Here is a 20,800-nt window from a genome sequence, read left to right as displayed (position 1 = left end):
CTTCCACCCACTAGTTCTCCTATCTAGGCCTGAGTCAAATCTTGGCATTTTCTCCTTTGGCCCTGCGTGGTGTGGCATGACCTCTCCTCTTGGGAACAGGGAATAAGAAACTATCCTTCCAATAGCAATCATTTCCTGATCTGTTAGGCTTACTGAACCTCAAGTTTTTCTATTAGTACACTATATTTCAAAACACACTCCAATGAAAATACCAGATTTTTTTTGTGCTACTAAAGTTAATATGAAAAAATAATCAAGTGAAGATAACCAAGAAAATTCTGGAAAAGAATAATGAAGGGAGGGTGGTGGGGAAAGGGGATAGATGGAGCGGCTGATGGAGGGTGGGGTGGCAGGGATGGCACTATGAATTATGAAATGGTTTTATGAATGTAGTGGACATAAATTTCAGTCCACACACAGCACTCAAGTATGAAAGAAATATTCATTTTTAGTTACTCAGTTTTAATTTTGACTTCCATTTTACCAGTGTAGAAACTAAATTCAGTCATGTCAGGGCCTCATGGCCCCAACCCCCAACCCCCATATGCTCTAAGAACTGTGGGGTTCACCCAATACCCAGGCCTCGAGTGGGTTTCTGATCCTTGGTAACTCATCTATCTACCCTACATCCTGTCTGAAGTTGTTTGCTGCAGCTTTTGTGATACAAACCCCCCCGGGTCACCTCGCCCACAAGCAAATGTCCATGATGTTTATATTGCTATACGCCATGTGGAAGTGAACTCTTCAGGGGTGAACTCACAAAGGAGCTGGCCAAACAGGAGCAAGAGGACGCAGGCCCTGGTAGACGAGGAGTGGCTGACATCTGGGTACACAGGCACTCAGTCGAGTTGGGGAGGGAGATAGGAACTCAGTTCAGTATGAACATCGTGAGCACTGACAGAGGCACACACAGGGAGGCAGGACAGCTTCACGGAAGAGGTGACTTTTGAGCTGGATCGTGAAGGATATGTCTGATTCCACATGACAAAAATGGGTGGGAGGGCACAGAGCACTGCAGTGGAAATGGCATGAGCAAAGCTCAGGCTAAGGGGAGACCAGCTCTGATTTCCCGAGCCCACTGTGACCAGTGGAGCGAGGAGGCAATTCCTGGGAACATGCCAGGACCAGGGAAGGAGCCTCGAGATGAACCATATGGCTGGAGATGAACCACTCCACAGAGCTGGCTCTAGTGACCACTGGATAGAAGGAAGGAGATCATGGATGATGCCATCTCTCTGTGGGTATTTCCAGGTCTAAGCCTGAATGTAAAGTGTTCCTTTCAAACTCTGAAACTGGAGATCCAGGAGTTTCTAGATGTGTCTTCCTCTGCTCCCAGATTGGACGGGTACCCATACAACCTGGATTCACCATGGGTTCACCGACCAGCTAGCCCCTCTCCTGAAAGAGAAGGCCTCGGAGGGGAGGGGAGATCCCAGAAAATCCAGTGAAAACCAGGGTGTAGGCAGGCCTGCCTGTCAGATGTGAGGCCGAGGTGTACTTTTACGAGCACTGGAGCTCTGGGAGGAATTCACAGGATCCTCAACTCTCTTTATCCATAGTACTCCATTCTCAGACTAGCAGCAGCAAACACAACCAGAAAACCCAGCTGACTCAAACTCCCTCTGCATACATGTCACTCTCCACAGCAGTTGGCAGAGTCAGTTTTATCAAAGTTATTCAGCCATGTTTCCCATGTGGAATTTAACTGGTTTCCAACTTTCTTCCTATGAAATTCTATCCTAGTCACTCTAAGTTTGCATTTATTTTAGTCACATGCCACTTCTTCACTGGAACGTACTGCTTCCCTACTGCCTAGCTAAGTGTCTTGAAAATAGCAAAGGAAGAAAACTATTTTTAGATTTAATGCTATCTTCATTTCCCTTTGGGGTTCAAAAGTCCTAATAGTTCTTTGTAAGAGATTTGAGACTTTTTTTTCTCAGGAAAACTCACCTCATATAAGCTGAGCTTATATGCTTCTAAGGGGCATGTGCGAAATAAACAGAAAATATCCACTGAGCTCCTTCCAACCATCATGAATTATACTTCAACTATTACTTAGTAAAGCCCTGCAGAGCAGGTGGCTGTGTAAGGAAGTGGAAACACACAGCCCTTCTTTTCCAGGAAATGATGAATCAACCTGGGGACTTAAGATCCACTTACTTGAAAAGTGAAACTACACTGCTAAACAGGTCATAATTCCAGCCAGTGTTCTCCTCTTCTCTAAAGCAGCATCTTCCTAATGCACAGCGGCATTTTTTGAACACCTTCTACACGCCAGGCATTGAGCTAGGAGCTTCTGGATGGCTCTGTGAATCCCCAAGCAACCCCATGAAGTGTGAGAGACTGTGAAAGAATATTAGTAGAGGAACCAGCCCTAAGAAGTCATTTCCCACCCTGGATTCTTAGTTTTCCTAAATCAAGAAAACAACCATAATCTTTCAAAGTTCAGTTTTTATGAGGCACTCGAGTATTCCACATCCCAGGATCACATAAGAGTGTTCATTCTTAAACTGGGAGGTGCAAAAGTTTTATCCAAGTAAGTTTGACTACCAACCAACAGATTCATTTTAGAGGGGCTCGTTCAGTATCTTCTGCTTCTACGGAAAAATTCCTACGGAGACTAACTTCAAGATCACTTTTACAAACTAAGCAGTCAGCAGACAGCGTCAACAAAGTGCTCCTGGACTAATCCGGACTTTATATGCTCCCACTGACCTCTGCTGGACAATCTATTAACCCACCAACACTGTTTTTTCCCTTGAGATAATATGGCTAGGGAAGGAGCATTTTCCCCAGATCGTACCTAGTATTTAGATTTCGAGAGTTCAATTCACAAATATTCATGAAGCCCTCCACACTACCTTACAGTGAAATCTTGTACCACACTTGGCTGCCAGAGGCAAGCCTCCACGGGCAGAGCGGGACACTGGTGAGGGTACAGGAGCTACCCACTCTCAACCCCACTTTGACACTTGTTTGACACTCGGTGTGATACTCCCTCTGTTCTTACGAAGCCCAGGCTCTCTAGTGTATAGCTTAGAGGTACACAGGAGTACCTGCCAACTGGGCCCAACTTCAGGGGCCTCTCGGATAAAACCCGAGCTCCTTGCAACTATCTGCTAGGTTCACATCCCAAAGCTGGAGTCCGCCCCGGTGTGGAGGTCACTTGTGCCCCTTACCATCCAGTGGAGACAAGCCTGATGTAGACAGTGCAACAAGTTGAGCTTTGATATAAAGGCCTATGCTCCAATTCATATAAAACTGCAGATAATAAACAAGAATGACCCTGAAAATAAGTGATACTTTTCCATTTCTAATATTCTTTTAAAATAGTGTTTCTGATAACGAAAATTACATCATTATTTTGATTTTAAAATTTTGTAAAAGAAGGGAAAAAATAAAGCAGAAATAAAAATTACCTATAATCCTATCATCAAGTTATACTAAAACTTTGGTTTATTTTGGGCCCATCTTTTTTCTCCGTGTACGTGTGTATGTATGTGTATATATGTATGTATATTCTGATCTGGACCCACCCATTTTATAGATTGCCTTTTCACATATTATATTGTGATTGTTTCTCCATTAATAAATGTTCTTTAACACCATTTTTTGTTTCATGATGTCGACAGATCATAATGTGTGTAACCCATGGCTTATTATCAAACAGGGGCATCGTTCCTAAATAAAACTATGCTGAATGGCCTTATATATATTTGACCAAATATTTCATTACTTCTTTGGGATACATTCTCTAAATAGGCTCACTGAGTCAAAAGGTATGAGGTATGAACATTTTCAAGATTCCAAATAGAAGCACGACTAGAATTACTCTGCAGAAACTCCAGCTTCCACCACCGCCGAGCAGGGCCCATCTCACTTCACCCTCACTCATGTTGCAAATTATAATTTAGAAAGTGCTTTGCCAAGTGGATAGGCAAAAAAAGGTTTTTCAGTCTAACTTACACATTTGTATTTATTCATACTCATAATTTTACTGACCATTTATATTTTTTCTGTTAATCATACATTCATGTCCTCACCCATTTTTCTATTAGTGCATTAACATTTTTCTTACTCAGAAGAGTTCTTTATATATTAAGGCTGTTGACTCTGTTGCTCTCAATGGGGTACACACAAGCTAAGGTTGCTAATCCAAATATACCCGGAAATTATTAGTTTGGATGTGGTGTGACTTCTCCTTTGGCTCAATAAGTTCTTTCCAGGAAAACAAAACAAAATAAAAACCCAACTCATAAAGTACAGAACAAGCCCCATTAAATACTGGGGGGACTAAGGTATGAAGTGGTCAACAGATAAACTATGAAGTAGCAACAGCCCACGTACTCCAGCCTCCTGAACATGCCTCTGCATGAGAGAGTTCTTGGAGCCTTTTTCTTCAGAAGACATTTTTAAAAGATGTGTGACCTTAAGAAAGGGTTTATGTAGAAGCACACTGCCGAGGGACTCAGAAGTTAGGCAGCTGCAATGCTATCGTTTAATAAAACCCGCTCACTTCTTTCAGCCGTGAATGGTTACTTCTGTGGTAGAATACTGATTATTTTTCTGTTTTTAGCCAATTACTTTACTATAAAATGTCATTTGGAAATGTTTTTATTTCTTTTTGCACAAGAATTTTAACATTAAGGTAATTTTGCTGTGGGAAATAAAATTCCATCTTACAGGAAAGAGAAAACTCCTTAAGACCACTCATTGGCATCTTCATTTAAATATTAGAGCGGGTCAGCCAGTGAAACTCCTAGAAGAAAAAAAGACAACAAACATTCAGTGAAAAGAAATAAGTGTCTGGGGCTGGTCCACTGGTGTAGTGGTTAAGTTTGTGTGCTCTGCTTCAGGGGCCTGGGGTTTGTGGGTTCGGATCCCGGGCGTGGACCTACACATTGCTTATCAAGTCATGCCGTGGCGGCATCTCACACACAAAAGGTTAAAGGAAGATTGGCACAGATGTTAGCTCAGGGACAATCTTTCTTAAGCAAAAAGAGGAAACTTGGCAACAGACATTCGCTCAGAGCCATTCTTTCTCATCAAAAAAAAAAAAAAAAGAAAAGAAACAATTGTCTTAAACTATATTCTCACTGTTTTGCTTTCTCTAAAACCTAAAACTCTCATTATAATTACACTTACCATGATGGTAGTAAATGAGATTTATCTTTGGTCTACTGCTTTTCCCAAAAAGGAGCTAAAAAACTGTAGTGAACCTGTCTTGTCTTTCGAAACAACCTAAAATGACTTTCTGGGTCCTCCTCCATTAATAGAGTCTGAAAGAACCAGAAATACACTCAAAAGAAGAAAAGAAATGAAGGCAGCCCAAAGAAGGCTGAGCCCTGCGGTCTAAGGCCCTGCGTAGGAAAAGCAGTGCACAGAAGCCTTTCCCAGGACCAACATTCTACACATGCGGCCTGGGCACGGCAAATGCAGAGAGTAGGTCCTCCCTGTATTATAGCAGGAGGCAGCCAGCCTGCACTGCCAATCAACGACAAAGGGCAGATGGACACACAGACAGTCAATGAAAATCAACAGCTTAGAAACTATAACATGTCCAGAATTCTATTGGAATGAGGATAAATAATGTTGCAGTGGTAGATGAAAGAAATATAAGGATAAACCTCATGGAATTATAAAAGAGGAGATAAGAATTTGTATTTCTGCAGCCATACCTCCAAAAATTCATGAAGACTTGGAGAATAGAGCATTAGAAGCAGAGCATCAGAAAGGTGAGCTCACTAGCAGAGAAGGCACAATTCATTAGGGCGCTTCTGTGACTAACACAGGTCTCCAGACTGCCTATTTTGTGTGTGTGTTCTGAATGTGTTCATCAAGCCTCTTACAGTGGCTTTAGTTCCGCTAGCACTCTGATGCTCTGAGGCCAGGAGGAGGGCATCCTGGGTTGCAAAACTAACGTTTCAGTTATTAGAAAGTATATACTCAGTTATAAATAAAATGACATGAGATTTAAAAATCTGTCTGTTGGGTGTCTGGTTAGCAGAAATCATTTCAACAAATAGATTTTTTTAAAAAAAGAAAGGCAATCAGTAAGCCCATAGAAGTACAGAGCAGACTCTGAAAGTTGTTAATCCTACTTTAAAACAGTCTGCCTGCTTGCTCCACATAGACCCCTGCTAATGCCACCTACACATCACCTTTCTGGCCTAGTCTTTCTGTGCTCATCTTCTTCTTCAACACGCTTCTTCTTGAGTATCTCTCCTCTCTGCTATGAGGTAAATGCAAGTATATGCAGGTATCTCTCTCTCTTTTTTAACTGAAGTATAACTGACATATAACATTATATTAGTTTCAGGTGTACAACATAGTGAGTCCATATTTGTAAACACTGCAAAATGATCACCACAGTTAGTCTAGTTAACATCCATCACCACACATACCTACGCGAATTTTTCTTCTTGTGATGAGAACTTTTAAGATCTACTCTCTTAGCAACCTTCAAATATGCAATACAGTATTATTAACTATACTCATCATGCTGTACATTACATCCCTATGACTTATTTTATGACTAGAAGTTTGTACTTTTTGACCCCTTCACCCATTTCACCCCCCCACCTCTGGCAATCTCCAATCTGTTTTTTCTATCTATGAGCCTGGTTTTTGGTTTGTTTGTTTTCAGATTCCATATAAGTAAGATCATATGGCATTTGTCTTTTTCTGTCTGCGTTATTTCACTTAGCATAATGCCCTCAAGGTCCACCCATGGTGTCACAAATAGCAAGATTTCCTTCTTTTTATGGCTGAATAATATTCCATTGTGCATATACCACATTTTCTTTATCCATTCATCCACTGATGGACACTTAGATTGCTTCCACATCTTGGCTATTGTAAATAATGCTGCAATGAACATGGGGGTGCATTTATCTTTTCAAGTTAGTGTTTTCGTTTTCTTCAGATAGATACTCAGAAGTGGAATTGCTGGATCATACAGTAGTTTTAGATTTAATTTTTTTGCGGAATCTCCATACTGTTTTCCATGGTGGCTGCACCAATTTACATTCCCACTTACAGGGCATAAGAGTTCCATTTTCTCCACATCCTTGCCAACACTTATTTCTTGTCTTTTTGATAATGGCCATTCTAACAGGTGTGAGGTGGTATCTCATTGTGGTTTTAATTTGCAATTCCCTGATTATCAGTGAAGTTGAGCATCTTTTCATGTACCTGTTGGCCTTCTGTATATCTTCTTTGGAAAAATATTGTTCAGATCTTCTGCCCATTTTTACATAGAATTGTTTTTTTGCTATTGAGTTGTATGAGTTCTTTATATATTTTGGATATTAACCCTTTATCAGATATACGATTTGCAAATATTTTCTTCCATTCAGTAGGGTGTCTTTTCATTTTGTTGATGGTTTCTTTCACTGTGAGGAAGTTTTTTAGTTTGACGCCGTCCCATTGTTTATTTTTGCTTTTGTTGACTTTGCTTTTGGTGTCAGATTCAAAAAATTATCTCCAAGACTAACGTCAAGGAGCTTACCACCTATGTTTTCTTTGAGGAGTTTTATGGTTTCAGGTTTTACATTCAAGTCTTTAACCTATTCTGAGTTAATTTTTTTGTACAGTGAAGACAGTGGTCCAGTTTCAATCTTTGGCTTGTGGCTGTCCAGTTTTCTCAACACCATTTATTAAAGAACTGTCTTTTCCCCTTTGTATATTCTTGGCTCCTCTGTCGTAAATTAATTGACCATGTATGTGTGAGTTTATTTCCAGGCTCTCTATCCTGTTCCATTGATCTATGTGTCTGTTTTCATGCCAATACCATACTGTTTTGATTACTATTGCTTTGTAACATAGTTTGAAATCAGGGAGTGTGATGTCTTCAGCTTGGTTGTTCTTTCTCAGGATTGCTTTGGCTATTCAGGGTCTTGTAGTTCCATATGAATTTCAGGATGCTTTGTTCTATTTCTATTAAAAATGTCATTGGAATTTTGATAGGGATTGCATTGAGCCTGTAGATTGCTTTGTGTAGTATGAACAGTTTAACAATATTAATTCTTCCAACCCAAGAGCATGGAATATCTTTCCATTTATTTGTGTCTTTTTTAATTTCTTTGACCAGTGTCTTATAGTTTTCAGTGTAGAGAATTTTCATCTCCATAATCAAATTTATTCCTAGGTATTTTATTCTTCTTGATACAATTGTAAATGGTATTGTTTTCTTAATTTCTCTTTCTGATAGTTTATTATTAGTGAATAGAAACACAACAGATTTTTGTGTATTGATTTTGTATCCTGCAACTTTACTGAATTCGTTAATAGTTCTAACAGTTTTTCACTGGAGTCTTTAGGGTTTTCTATATACAGTATCATGTCATCTGCAAACAGAGACAATTTTACTTCTTCCTTTCCAATTTGGATGCCTTTCTTTCTTTTTCTTGTCTGATTGCTCTGCCTAGGATTTCTAGTACTAGGTTGAATAGGAGTGGCGAGAGTGGGCATCCTTATCTCATTCCTGATCTTAGCGGAAAAGCTTTCAGATTTTCAGCGTTGAGTATGATGTTAGCTGTGGGCTTGTCATATATGGCCTTGATTATGTTGAGGTATGTTCCCTCTATACCCATTTCATTGAGAGTTTTTATCATAAATGGACATTGAATTTTGTCCAATGCTTTTTCTGCATCTGTTGAGATGATCACAATTTTTATCCTTCATTTTATTAATGTGGTGTATCACAGTGATTGATTTGTGGGTACTGAACCATCCTTGCATCCTCAGAATAAATCCCACTTGATCATGGTGTATGATCCTTTTAATGTATTGTTGAATTCAGTTTGCTAATGTATTGTTGAGGATTTTTGCATCTATGTTTATCAGGGATACTGGCCTGTAATTTTCTTTTCTTGTGGCATTCTTGTCTGGTTTTGGTTATCAGGGTAATGCTGGTCTCATAAAAGGAGCTTGGAAGCATTCCCTCCTCTTACCTTTTTTGGAAGATTTTCAGAAAGATTGGTATTAATTCTTTGAATGCCTGGTAGAATTCACCCGTGAAGCCCTCTGGTCCTGGACGTCTTTCTGTTGTGAGGTTTTTGATTATTGATTCAATCTTCTCAATAGTAATCAGTCTGTTCAGCATCTCTATTTGTTCATGATTCAGTCTTGGTAGGCTGTACGTTTCTAGGAATTTATCCATTTCTTCTAGGTTGTCAAATTTGCTGGCTTAAAATTGTTCATAGTAGTCTCACGAGCCTTTGATCATTTCTGTAGCACAGTTGTAACATCTCCTCTTTCATTTCTGATTACTTATTTTTTTTTTGAGGAAGATTAACCCTGAGCTAACTACTGCCAGTCTTCCTCTTTTTGCTGAGGAAGCGTGATCCTGAGATAACATCTGTGCCCATCTTCCTCTACTTTTTATTTGTGGGACGCCTACCACAGCATGGCTTGCCAAGCTGTGCCATGTCCGCACCTGGGATCCGAACCAGCGAACCCCAGGCCACTGAGAAGCAGAATGTGCGAACTTAACCACTGCACCACCAGGCTGGCCCCTCTGATTTTATTTATTTGAGTCTTCTCTCTTTTTTTCTTGGTGAGTCTAGCTAAACATTTGTCAATTTTACCTTTTCAAAGAACCAGCTCTTAGCTTTGTTAATCTTTTATATTGTGTTTTCAGTCTCCATTTCATTTACTTCTACTCTGGTGTTTGCTGTTTCCTTCTTTCCACTAACTTTGGGCTTTGTTTGTTGTTCTTTTTCTAGTTCCTTGAGGTATACAGTTAGGCTGTTTGAGATTTTTCTTGTTTCTTGAGGTAGGCATTCATTGCTATGAACTTCCCTCTTAGAACTGCTTTTGCTGCACCCATAAGTTTTGGTATGTTGTATTTCCACTTTCATTTATCTCAAGGTATTTTTGGATTTCTCTGACTCATTAGTTATTCAATAGCATGTTATTTAATCTCCACATATTTGTGACTCTTTCAGTTTTCTTCTTATAACTGACTTGTAGTTTCATACCATTACAGTCAGAAAAGATGCTTGGTATGATTTCAGTCTTCTTAAATTTACAAAGACTTGTTTTGTGGCCTAACATATGATCTATCCTGGAGAATGTTCCATGTGCACTTGAGAAGAATGCATATTCTGTTGCTGTTGGAATGTTCTGTATATATCTATTTAGTCCATCTGGTCTAATGTGTTGTTTAAGGCCAATGTTTCCTTATTGATTTTTCTATCTGGATGATCCAGTCATTGATGAAAGTGCAGTATTAAAGTCTCCTACCATTATTGTATTGATGTCTATTTCTCCCTTTAGGTCTGTTAATATTTGCTTTATATACGGTTGACCCTCTATATCCATGGGTTCTGCATTTGGGGATTCAACCAACCATAGATTGTGCATTATGTTTATGATCCACATTTGGTTGAATTCATGGATGTGGATACCGAGGGATGATCGTATTTATGTGTTCCTATGTTGGGTGCATAAATATTTACAAATGTAAATACACTTACAACTGTTGGATTGACTCCTTTATCATCATGTAATGCCCTTTTTTGTCTCTTATTACAGTATTTGTTTTAAAGTCTATTTTGTCTAAGTATGGCTACTCCAGCTTTCTTCTGGTTTCTATTTACACGTAATATCTTTTTACATCTCTTCACTTTCAGTCTGTGTATCCTATATCTGAAGTGAGTCTCTCGTAGGTAGCACATAGATGTGCCTTGTTTTTTCATTCAACCACTCTATGTCTTTTGATTGGAGAATTTAGTCTATTTACATTTAAAGTAATTATTGATAGGTATGTGCTTACTGCCAATTTTGTTCATTGTTTTCTGGCTGTTTTGTACTTCTTGTCGGCTCCTTTTGCCAAAATCTCTGATATCTGTTTTTAGAGAAATAGACTTTCAGTAGAATTCTACATATTTTATGGTTTCCAAATTAGTTGATTTACATTTCATCGATTGTCCAGGAGTCTGTTTACCCATTTGTTCACTGCCTTGTTCAACAAAGAAAAAGATCTCACAGCTGATATATGTATGAAGAACAAAGACAGAAACTACTCAAAAAAATTATCTGCTCTGAAAACAGTGGCTGATATGCAAGGTGTAAGAATGGAGGATGGGTATATAGAGAGGGCAAGTGGCAGAACCAGGATCAGAGTACAAAATTACGTGTGAAAAGCAACTGAATCTGGGATGGGAAAGGATCATGCTATATACTTTATTACTTATTTTACTGCTATAGTCTACACTGTAGTTTTGCTTTAGAGGCCAAAGTAACAAATTTTGAATGTAATTGCACAAATTGTCCTATTATAGTCTCATCTCTCACTGTGCTTCCTCCACTCTCTGTCTTCCAGCCACTCGGGGCTTTCAGTTCCTCAGACCTATCCTGTTCCCTCCTGCCACAGAGCCTTTGCACGTCTCTTTCCTCGCCTCTTTGCTGAGTTGGTCTCTACTTATCCTTTGGATTTCAGCATCACTTCCTCTGAGAAGCCTTCCCTGTGACCCTAATATAAATCAGATTCCTTTGTTGTATGTTCATTCAGAACTGGTTCCTTTCCTTCAGAGCAATGCTTCATTCTGTCATGATGCATTCACTTGACAGGTGACTGGACTGTCCCTCTCCCCTACTGTACTATAAGCTCCATGAGGTGAGGGCTGAGCTTGGTTTTGCTCACCAGGCTATTCTCAGCACCTGACACAGCACGCCTAATACATATCTCAACAAATATTCACTGAACAAACAAATGCATGTGCCAGACCCAGAAATGGTTTAGAAAGGACTTTTGGGGGTGGGAGAGGAGATGCATTTCTGCTTTCTGCTTAGCAATCACATTTACCTGGGGCTTCCGTGTAGCTTGCGGTTCAATCATAATGTTGATAAGAGAAGGTTTAGTTGTGTCTGCCAAGCTCTGACTCAGGCACTTTTGGAGTTCTTCTGGAGTTTGTACAAAATACCCTTTACCTCCAAATGCAGTCATGACCTGCTCATAATGTGCGTTTGGCAGAAGAGAGAGTGGCGGGGCTCTGAAAAAGAGGGTCATAAGTCAACAGAAAAAGAGTCAGTCTCTGAAATAATTTGTGGAAAATTTTAGGCTGAACTGAAAGGCATAATTTTATGTCCAACACTTAGACTGAGATGCCAGTACACTAAACTTTCCATATTTTTTTTATTGTCTATACATCAGTGTCGAATAGAACCTTTGTAATATGTGAGGTGTGACGATGGAAATATTTTATACTTGTGCTAGCCAGTATAATAGCCACTAGCAACCTGTTACTGTGGGCATTTAAAATGTGCTAGTTAAAATGAGGAAATGAATTTTTAATTTAATTTAAATAGCCACACGCAACTAGTGGCTGCTATACTGGACAGTGCAGGCTACACCATCAATACCTATGAATCCAAAAGAAAAAGAGAAAAAAAGAAATGTCACCACAAAATAAGTAAGTAATAACAAAACAACAAATGAAATCAGTGAGGCATAAGCAAACATACCCAGACCTTGCTGCACTCCCAGGCTGACACACAGATTCATAGCTCTCTCACACCCCACAGCCAGCTACAACACTGTCTCAGTTTGGCTCTGCTACCAGATGATCAAGATTTAGCTAGGTGATAAAAAGAAGGAGGAGTTCTGGATCATAAATAATATGTAAACATCCAGATTCCTACACGGTGTAGCAAGAATAGCAGGACTGGGAGCATTTTGCAATAATCTCTTCCATTAACAAGGCTTAGACTAGGGGCTGGCCTGGTGGTGCAGTGGTTAAGTGCGCACGTTCCACTTCTCGGTGGCCTGGGGTTCACCGGTTTGGATCCCGGGTGCGGACGTGGCACCGCTTGGCACGCCATGCTGTAGTGGGCATCCCACATATAAAGTACAGGAAGATGGGCACGGATGTTAGCTCAGGGTCAGGCTTCCTCACCAAAAAGAGGAGGATTGGCAGTAGTTAGCTCAGGGCTAATCTTCCTCAAAAAAACAAAACAAAACAAAACAAGGCTTAGACTCAAACTCATTCATCTGAGCCTTCAGTGGCTCCCTGATCATAAACTACTTATTGAAGCACCCAATCACGGACAGTTGTGCAAAGAGAAACTATGCAGACAGGGTTCCTGCCCTTTATAGGGGCTGACAATATAAACAAACAATACTCACACCACAACACATTCCAATACAGCCAACTTTTTAAAGAGAGCTTAAAATAGATGAGAGAAAGTAAATAAACATTGTTCTGGGTTACTTACACAAAAGTAGCATCTCCAAATTTCAACATTTCCTTCCAAGTATCTGCATTGAAACCTTGGTAAATTCCATTATTATTCACCACCAGAAGTACAATTGGCAAGTTGTACCTAAAATTGAGAGCAAACTATAAAGGAAATCTAAATCTAAAGCAATTTCTTTAATTTGGGGTGAAATTTTCACTTAAAAATGGATAGTTTTCCATAAGCTTTTTTGTAATATTAGGGTAAGACGAAAAATTAAGCATTTGTTATCCTAATAAGAATATCAAATCATTAACAGAAACATCATGGAGCAGTGGAAAGAATGCCAGATCACGGGGGCAGACCTGATTCCACCACTACGCAGCCATGGACCTCAAGCAAACAGCTGAGCTCTTCTAAACCTTGGTTTTCATAGATCCAGGTATTCATAAGAATGATACCTTGCATACTTAATACCCTCTACAGCATCACTTCTACGTGGTACCCACGGGTACTGTTTGAAAAGTATCTTTTTATTGAACTCCTCACAGACAACTAGCAGTTGCTACATACTGTGGAAGGCACGCAAGAGACTAGTGTACATTTTCTCCTTTCAAACCACTTCACCCAGAATCAGAAAAACATTATATGGTGTGATAACTAGAGAAAAAGAGAGTATTTAACAATGTGCTAAACACTCTGGTGAAGACAAAAAAAGGCTGACTACACTTTACTAATGATTGACAAAAGAACCTGGGCTTTATTTTCTAGAGACATAATTTCTGAGATCAGGTATAAAAACAAATCTAAACTGCAGACTGTTAAGTAACAGGATGGTGGCAACTACTTGCTCACCCTGCTCAAACGGAATCATTACTTTCTAGGAGGCCGCCTTCCCTATAAATCATCTTTTTGGCATAGACCACTTGGTTGTCTATACAGATATTCTAACAGGCACATACCTTCCCTCTGATCTTGAAAGTTTTTCATGCCAAAGCTTTGAAAGCCCCAAAACACAATTTACAAAAGTCCTAATAAGAGCCCTGGCTAAGAATACAATGGTTTTACTAGAGTTTAAATAATTGGGGAGAAAACTCCCCCATACTTCTGTAAGAGGATCTATAACTCATGCGTTTCTCCATGAATGCTGGTGACTATAAACACAATCTGAACAGGTCGCATTCACCTTGAGCTTCACCTAGATTATCTCACTTGTTCCTCACAACCATCCTCAAAGGTAGGAGCTATTACTATCCCCATCCCTATTTTAGAGGAGACTGAAGCTTGGTTAAGTGACTTAACCCAAGTCACTTGGCTCTGACACGGGTGAGCGAGTATTTAAATCCAGGCCATCTGACCCAGAGGCCGTAGTTTTAACTAGTAAGCTCTGCTGTCTCCCTGCACAAAACAAGCTTTTCTCAGACCAGAACTTTTTCTAGGGACCTCAAAACCAGTTGCACATTTTTGGCATGCAGTAAAGAGGTCATGAACACACTGTCCTGGATGAGAGAGACCCTGGGGTGATGACTGAGTCTTCTCAGAGTGCAGCACAGTGCTGTGCCTGCGGTACCTGGCACATGGCGGACACTCAGTTCAGTATTAACAAGTGCTTAGGCTGCTGGGCCTTGTGCGTGATTTTTCACCTTTTGGAGAAAGAAATGCTCTGACCGGGAGGCTGTTTTACCTGCAGATGGTCTCCACTTCCAGGCCAGAAAACCCAAAGGCACTGTCTCCTTCCACACAGATGACCCGCTGTCCTGGGTTTCTATCTTTAGCCACTACAGCAGCTGCAATGGCAAATCCCAAACCGACTCCCATCGTTCCAAAAGTACCAGCATCAAGCCTGTTGGGGAACAAAGCTAAAATGAAGCCCTCTAAAGCATGTCATAAATCTAGGTATATGCACATGGTTCATGGAAAAATAAAATACAATAAAAACATCCTCTTTCTTTAACGTGAAGTTTTTGAACTGTGAGGAACTAATTTGTCAAGGATAAGCAGAATGAGAAGAAAACGTCACTTGCGATTGCTTGGAAGACCGTGAATATCTTCTTAGAACAATGACTATACAAATTATCACCTTATCTCGAGGACATATGAAGCATAAAAACTCTACAAAACCTCACGGAAGAATACCTTTAGATGAACTACATCCTTAAAAACTGAACATGTATAATTCTCAAACGTTTTATTAGTCTGCATGGTTGTAGTTTCAAATTTAACATGTTACAGTTCATCATAATTGCTTTCTTTAGAAGGCTTACCTGTGCCGAGGAAGGTAGTTTTGAAGCACAGTGCGTCCAATATCCATAGTATTTGCTCCTTCACTTACCACGAAACAGTCCTTGGGTAGTTGTTCTTGAACATGGTAGAACACCGTAAAATAATTCATAGGCAGGGAGTTTTTGGAAGCTAATTCCTAAAATATTAGAAGGAAATATAATCAGATTAGATTGAGCTACAGCGAAGCTAAACAGTGCCAAAAAGCTACTACCAAACTTACGTGGAAATAGGCAACAACTATAAACTACAAGGTTTCCAAATGGCCACCACATGGCCACTCTGAGAAGCTAATTGATCTGTGAACAGTCCTGGAGGACAAGCCAAGAAAAATACGTCCCAGAGTCCCAGTTTGGGACACAATCAAATAACAGGGAATGTCCCTCTTTCTGGAGATCCACAATGCACATTAGCATATTAAAGACTGAGAAGTCCTATAGTAAAGATAGCTGGACACAGTCGGTTAAATAAAACTAAATCATCTCATTTGAGCACTTTTAGGAAAACACTGACCTAGAAAAAGTGAAATTTTTGTACTAGAATATTTTCGTCTGAAATATGACCCTAAGGGGCCGGCCTAGGGGTGCAGCAGTTGAGTTTGAGCACTCCGCTTCAGAGGCCCAGGGTTTGCCAGTTCGGATCCCAGGCGTAGACCTGCATGCTGCTTATCAAGCCACGCTGTGGCAGGCATCCCACATGTAAGATGGAGGAAGATGGGCACAGATATTGGCTCAGGGCCAATCTTCCTCAGCAAAAGGAGGAGGATTGGCGGTAGATGTTAGCTCAGGGCTAATCTTCCTCAAAAAAAAAAAAGACCCGTGAAATATGGCCCTAAGCTAAAGTCAGAATTTTAGAAAATCTGGTTCTTCCCCAGACTGGAGAATAAAGCAGATACGCTTCATCCACTATTCTAAGGAGTCTCTGAATGGAGGGAAAAACAGCAAGGTAAAAGCCTTCGTCTAATCATATGCCTCTCAGAGCTGAGAGAATGCCATGAGGGGCTTCAGCTGCAACAGTCCCATCTGATCCCAGCACTGCGCCTCACCTGGGCTGCTCTGGTCCCAGCACGGCCCCTTCACCTGGGCTGCTCTGGTCCCAGCACGGCCCCTTCACCTGGGCTGCTCTGGTCCCAGCACGGCCCCTTCACCTGGGCTGCTCTGGTCCCAGCACGGCCCCTTCACCTGGGCTGCTCTAGTCCATTGGAGATGATACCCAGGATGGATGAGGGATCCTCCTACACTCCTGCACCAGAGCAGAGAGGAAGTTCCTTCCATCTTATACTAAGGAGCTTTCCAGGGAAAGGAAGGGATTAATCATGACACTATTCAGAAAACAAAGTTGGACTGGCTCTCAACAGGAGAAACAGTCACTGATTAAAATTCCAATGAAAGATAAATCATGTATAGTCAATTCTGCTTGTTTTGAAAATGCAAATTTACTCCAAGACAACTGATATATTAGGGAACAATATGAGCATAATTCGAACTGCGTATCTGCTTAGGCATGACTGCATCAGTGAAAAATGCTACATGGACACAGAAAGTGGCACCCGGTTGAACCAAGATGCATAGGAATACACAAAACTGAAAAAAATCAGGAACAACTTTTCTCCCAATCAAAGAGAAAACACTCTATATGAAGATTTTTAAACAGAAATAGCCAAATCCTGAAGAAGCGGCTCATTTCAGTGCTCGCAGTGGATGGTTTGGTGGATTCACATATTACTACAATTTCCAAAGCCTTGAGCTAACAGGCAAAACCACGCGTGGGGACGAGGGAGTCACAAAAGAACTTCCAGGGGCGACACAAACGCCAACTGAGAAAGAAGGCTGTAAATGTTCTAACCAAAACAAACAAACAAACAAACAAACAAACGTGAGGTGATGGATGTGCTAATTAGCTGGATGAGGGGAAGCTTTTCACGACATATATGTTATCAAATCACCGTGATGTACCTTTAAATATCTTACAATTTTATATGTCAATTATAGCTCAACACAGATGAAATTAAAACAAAAAAAGAAAAAGAAAAAGAAGGCTATACATTAGATCACACTTTCAATTTTGATGAAATACCTATCTATCATAAATGCATGCCTTGGAGGACTTATACCTTAAAAGTAGAAGAACATGCCCCAGGATTTAAGGTTCCAAAAGATCTCTTAAGTGTGAGCTGGTGCCAAGGTCAAACTGAGGACACCCATTCACACCCACTCCCACAGACTCTTACAACTTTCTGTCCAACGTCAGACCCTCCTTCTACCACTTCACAGTAACTCACAGGCTGAAACCCTTCCAGTGCCCACTTTCACAAGAAGCTTCAGGTCTTTTTCAAGGAAAAGTGGCATATTTATTGTTATATATATTTCTTGACCATTTAACATGTGTTAAACTTTCCCACCAGTTTTATTAGGTTCCTATCTTAATGTTCACAAAGTTTTTGAGAGTTATGCCCCTAAACTCTTTTTTCCATGAGCCCTGTGGTTTTACTGCATGATTTTGCATAATGCGGTGATTTTCAGGAATGCGTATCTCACGACAGAACTGACTGAACCATGAACCCGAAGTGTTCTTGACTTTCTGTGGGTCCCGTATTACCTTGGTTACAGCTTCATTGCTCTTCATTTTTTCTCTCAGAGTTTTCCACCACTTGCTCTCTGGAGGATACTGCCACGGTGTTCTATCAAATTGTTCTAAAAGCTAAAAAACACAAACTTTTTCTTTCTTTTTTGAAAATAAACTTAAATCATATTAACATAAAAATCTTTCTTTCTTTCTTTTTTTTTTTGCTGAGGAAGATTTGCCCCAAGCTAACATCTGTGCCAATATTCCTCTATTTTATATGTTGGGCAGTGCCATGGCATGGCAGCTGACGAGTGGTGTAGGACTGCGTCTGGGAACTGAACCTGGGCCGCCATGCACTGAACTCAACCATCAGGCCACAAGGCTGTCCCCGAAATGCCTTCTTAAAGAAGACAATACTGCTATACTATCCTTCCCTTCACATCACTTACACTCTTTGTTTTTCCTCTAGGCAGCAAACAACTGATAGACAATAAACAGGTAAGATGGAAAGCTTTTGTTTGGGTCAGTGCAGACTTCTGCCAGATGCTGGGATTGCCACAGAACAGAATGGAAGGGCCACCTCCTCCACACCACACAGCCAGGGGCTTTTAAGTCCTCCTCAGTCTTTGACATGAAAAAGAAAATCATCCCCTCCATAGGACCCTTGCAAGAAGGCTGACAGCCCCAAATACCTAGGGATTCCCATGATACAGACCAAATGCTCCGGAGCATTCTAATATGTGATTGGGGACCGCAACCTAATATTGTATAATCTTGATAACAATACCAATTTGTATCCAAAATCAAGTGATAAATATGACTATATTTTATCTCTTGTCACAGTGAGATGCTTAAATTATGTACAAATAATAAAAATCTGGACAAGTCACTGATTACAATTTGAAGAGTTAAAAATCTCTTTATTGCCTGAAGAAAGACTAAGCTGGATTTTTCCAGTACATAAAGCCATTTCTTGGCTGTAAGTTCAGTTCCTCTGGACGCTGTATTATAGTTTTTCAGGTAGCTGAATCCTACTTAATAAATCACTATTTGCCTACTGAATGCCTTTAAATTTTCAATCACCTTCCAAAAATGTTAGCTTAACTTACATAAAAATGATACAAGGAGTTGTATATATAAGGAGTTATATACAAGGAGTTGGATTTACCAAGTTCCAAAGTTATACTTAAGAATAGCTTTCCAGGGGGTGGCCCCGTGGCCAAATGGTTAAATTCACGTGCTCCACTTGGGCAGCCCAAGGTTTCGGTGGTTTGGATCCTGGGCGCAGACCTAGCATAGCTAATCAGGCCATGCTGAGGCGGCATCCCACACAGCAGAACTAGAAGGACCTACAACTAGAATATACAACTATGCAATGGGGGGCTTTGGGGAGAAGAAGAAAAAACAAGATTGGCAACAGGTGTTAGCTCAGGACCAACCTTTAAGGAAAAAAAAAGAATAGCCTTCCAGAATAAATTTTGTTTAAAACAGATGTTAGTAGACCTGTTGCCAAGTGAATCAAGATGTAACATTTTCAAGAACTGAGTATTCCCTAAAGACCAAGCCACATAAACCAAAACCCAGGCAAAAGCTCTTACCTGTTTAGTGACAGCATTTATGTCTCCTAACAAAGTCACAGCAGGTCTTACATTATTCCCCAATTCTTCTGCACAGATATCAACCTAAAAAACAGACAAGGCTGAAGAACAAGCCATGTTTATTCTTAAAAATCTTTAAGAAGTCAATTAAGGCTGAATAAACTGTATACATAACATATGATAAAGAAATTCTGATATTCAAGAAGCTTCTTAACAAAAGTAAAAATCCATACAACTTTTATGAGTATCATAGCTAGTACAGAAACCTCACCATCTTCTCTCATTTTAAAATTTACTCTGTAGAATTTTGGTATTTTTCCATTATCCCCACAGGCATGCATTCGACTTGATCAACTATAGTTTTGAATCTAATCAAATAAAGCTGTACTTAATTACACTGGAATTCCTATCTAGAGCAGGAGTTCTCAAATTTGAGCTATCAGAACCACCTGGTAGGCTTGTTAAACTGTAGATTGCAAGAGTCCATCTCAGAATTTTGATCTCAGTAGGTCTGGGGTGGGGCCTGAAAATGTATATTTCCAACAGGTTTCCCAGGTGGGGCTGATGCTGCTGGTCCAGGGACGCAGGAGTAGAGAACCACTCCTAGGGCATAGCATGATTACTTCCCATTTCCCAGAAGCTCCATTTCTGAATGGCCATGGGCAAGCGAAAATAGCTTGTGTAAGGAGGAGTAATTTAGCCACCCCAAAGGGGATGCACTTTATTCTGTAATCAAGAGGGACAATCAAGAGGTGGGAGCATCTTCCAGGTACAACCCAGGTCTTGCTTGTTTGTGGTTTTAGTTTCCAATGGTCCCAGGAGTAAAGGGACTATTAGAAGGTGACTTCTTAAGCAGTAAAAGGTAAACAGGGAGAAGATAACAGTTGTAGCTGTCATCAAATACCAGACACTGTCTGTACACAGTCTGTGTCAACAGGTTTGCATGCCGCTATGTAGGCAGTACTTGCCACAGCAGCAAGAAAACTGGCTTATAAACAGGGTCACAATGATACAAGAGTCATCGGGGGAGGTCACAGTGAAATCCAAACACCCTGTTTAATGACATGTAAAAGCAGCACTGTTTAGAGATTTCCAACCAAAAGGTGTTTGAAAGTTTTGGCATCTAACAGAACACCTCAGTCCCTAACAATACTGAATGTTTTGTTCTAATCTAC

At 40.3% G+C, this 20,800-nt stretch overlaps 1 protein-coding gene across 8 annotated transcripts in view; it reads right to left on the bottom strand.

Moving 5' to 3' along the window:
* Positions 1–4,596: 4,596 nt before the first annotated feature.
* Positions 4,597–20,800, bottom strand: part of HACL1 (2-hydroxyacyl-CoA lyase 1) — a 33,318-nt gene continuing 17,114 nt past the window's right edge. For 4 of the 8 annotated variants that reach the window (XM_005600919.4, XM_001494981.4, XM_070238121.1 and 1 more), the window contains 7 exons: positions 19,626–19,709; positions 18,061–18,162; positions 15,447–15,601; positions 14,867–15,025; positions 13,222–13,329; positions 11,813–11,999; positions 4,597–4,759 (listed from right to left, as the gene is read on the bottom strand). In XM_005600919.4, coding sequence (XP_005600976.1) covers positions 4,727–4,759; positions 11,813–11,999; positions 13,222–13,329; positions 14,867–15,025; positions 15,447–15,601; positions 18,061–18,162; positions 19,626–19,709 — 828 coding nt within the window. In that variant the 3' untranslated portion in view covers positions 4,597–4,726. The remainder of the gene's footprint in view (positions 4,760–11,812; positions 12,000–13,221; positions 13,330–14,866; positions 15,026–15,446; positions 15,602–18,060; positions 18,163–19,625; positions 19,710–20,800) is intronic. The other 4 variants (XM_070238119.1, XM_070238123.1, XM_070238124.1 and 1 more) reach the window with 1 other exon arrangement.

Source organism: Equus caballus, chromosome 16 (genome assembly GCF_041296265.1).
Source record: "Equus caballus isolate H_3958 breed thoroughbred chromosome 16, TB-T2T, whole genome shotgun sequence".
Classification (NCBI taxonomy): domain Eukaryota; kingdom Metazoa; phylum Chordata; class Mammalia; order Perissodactyla; family Equidae; genus Equus; species Equus caballus.
This window is presented reverse-complemented; position numbering and strand designations above follow the sequence as displayed.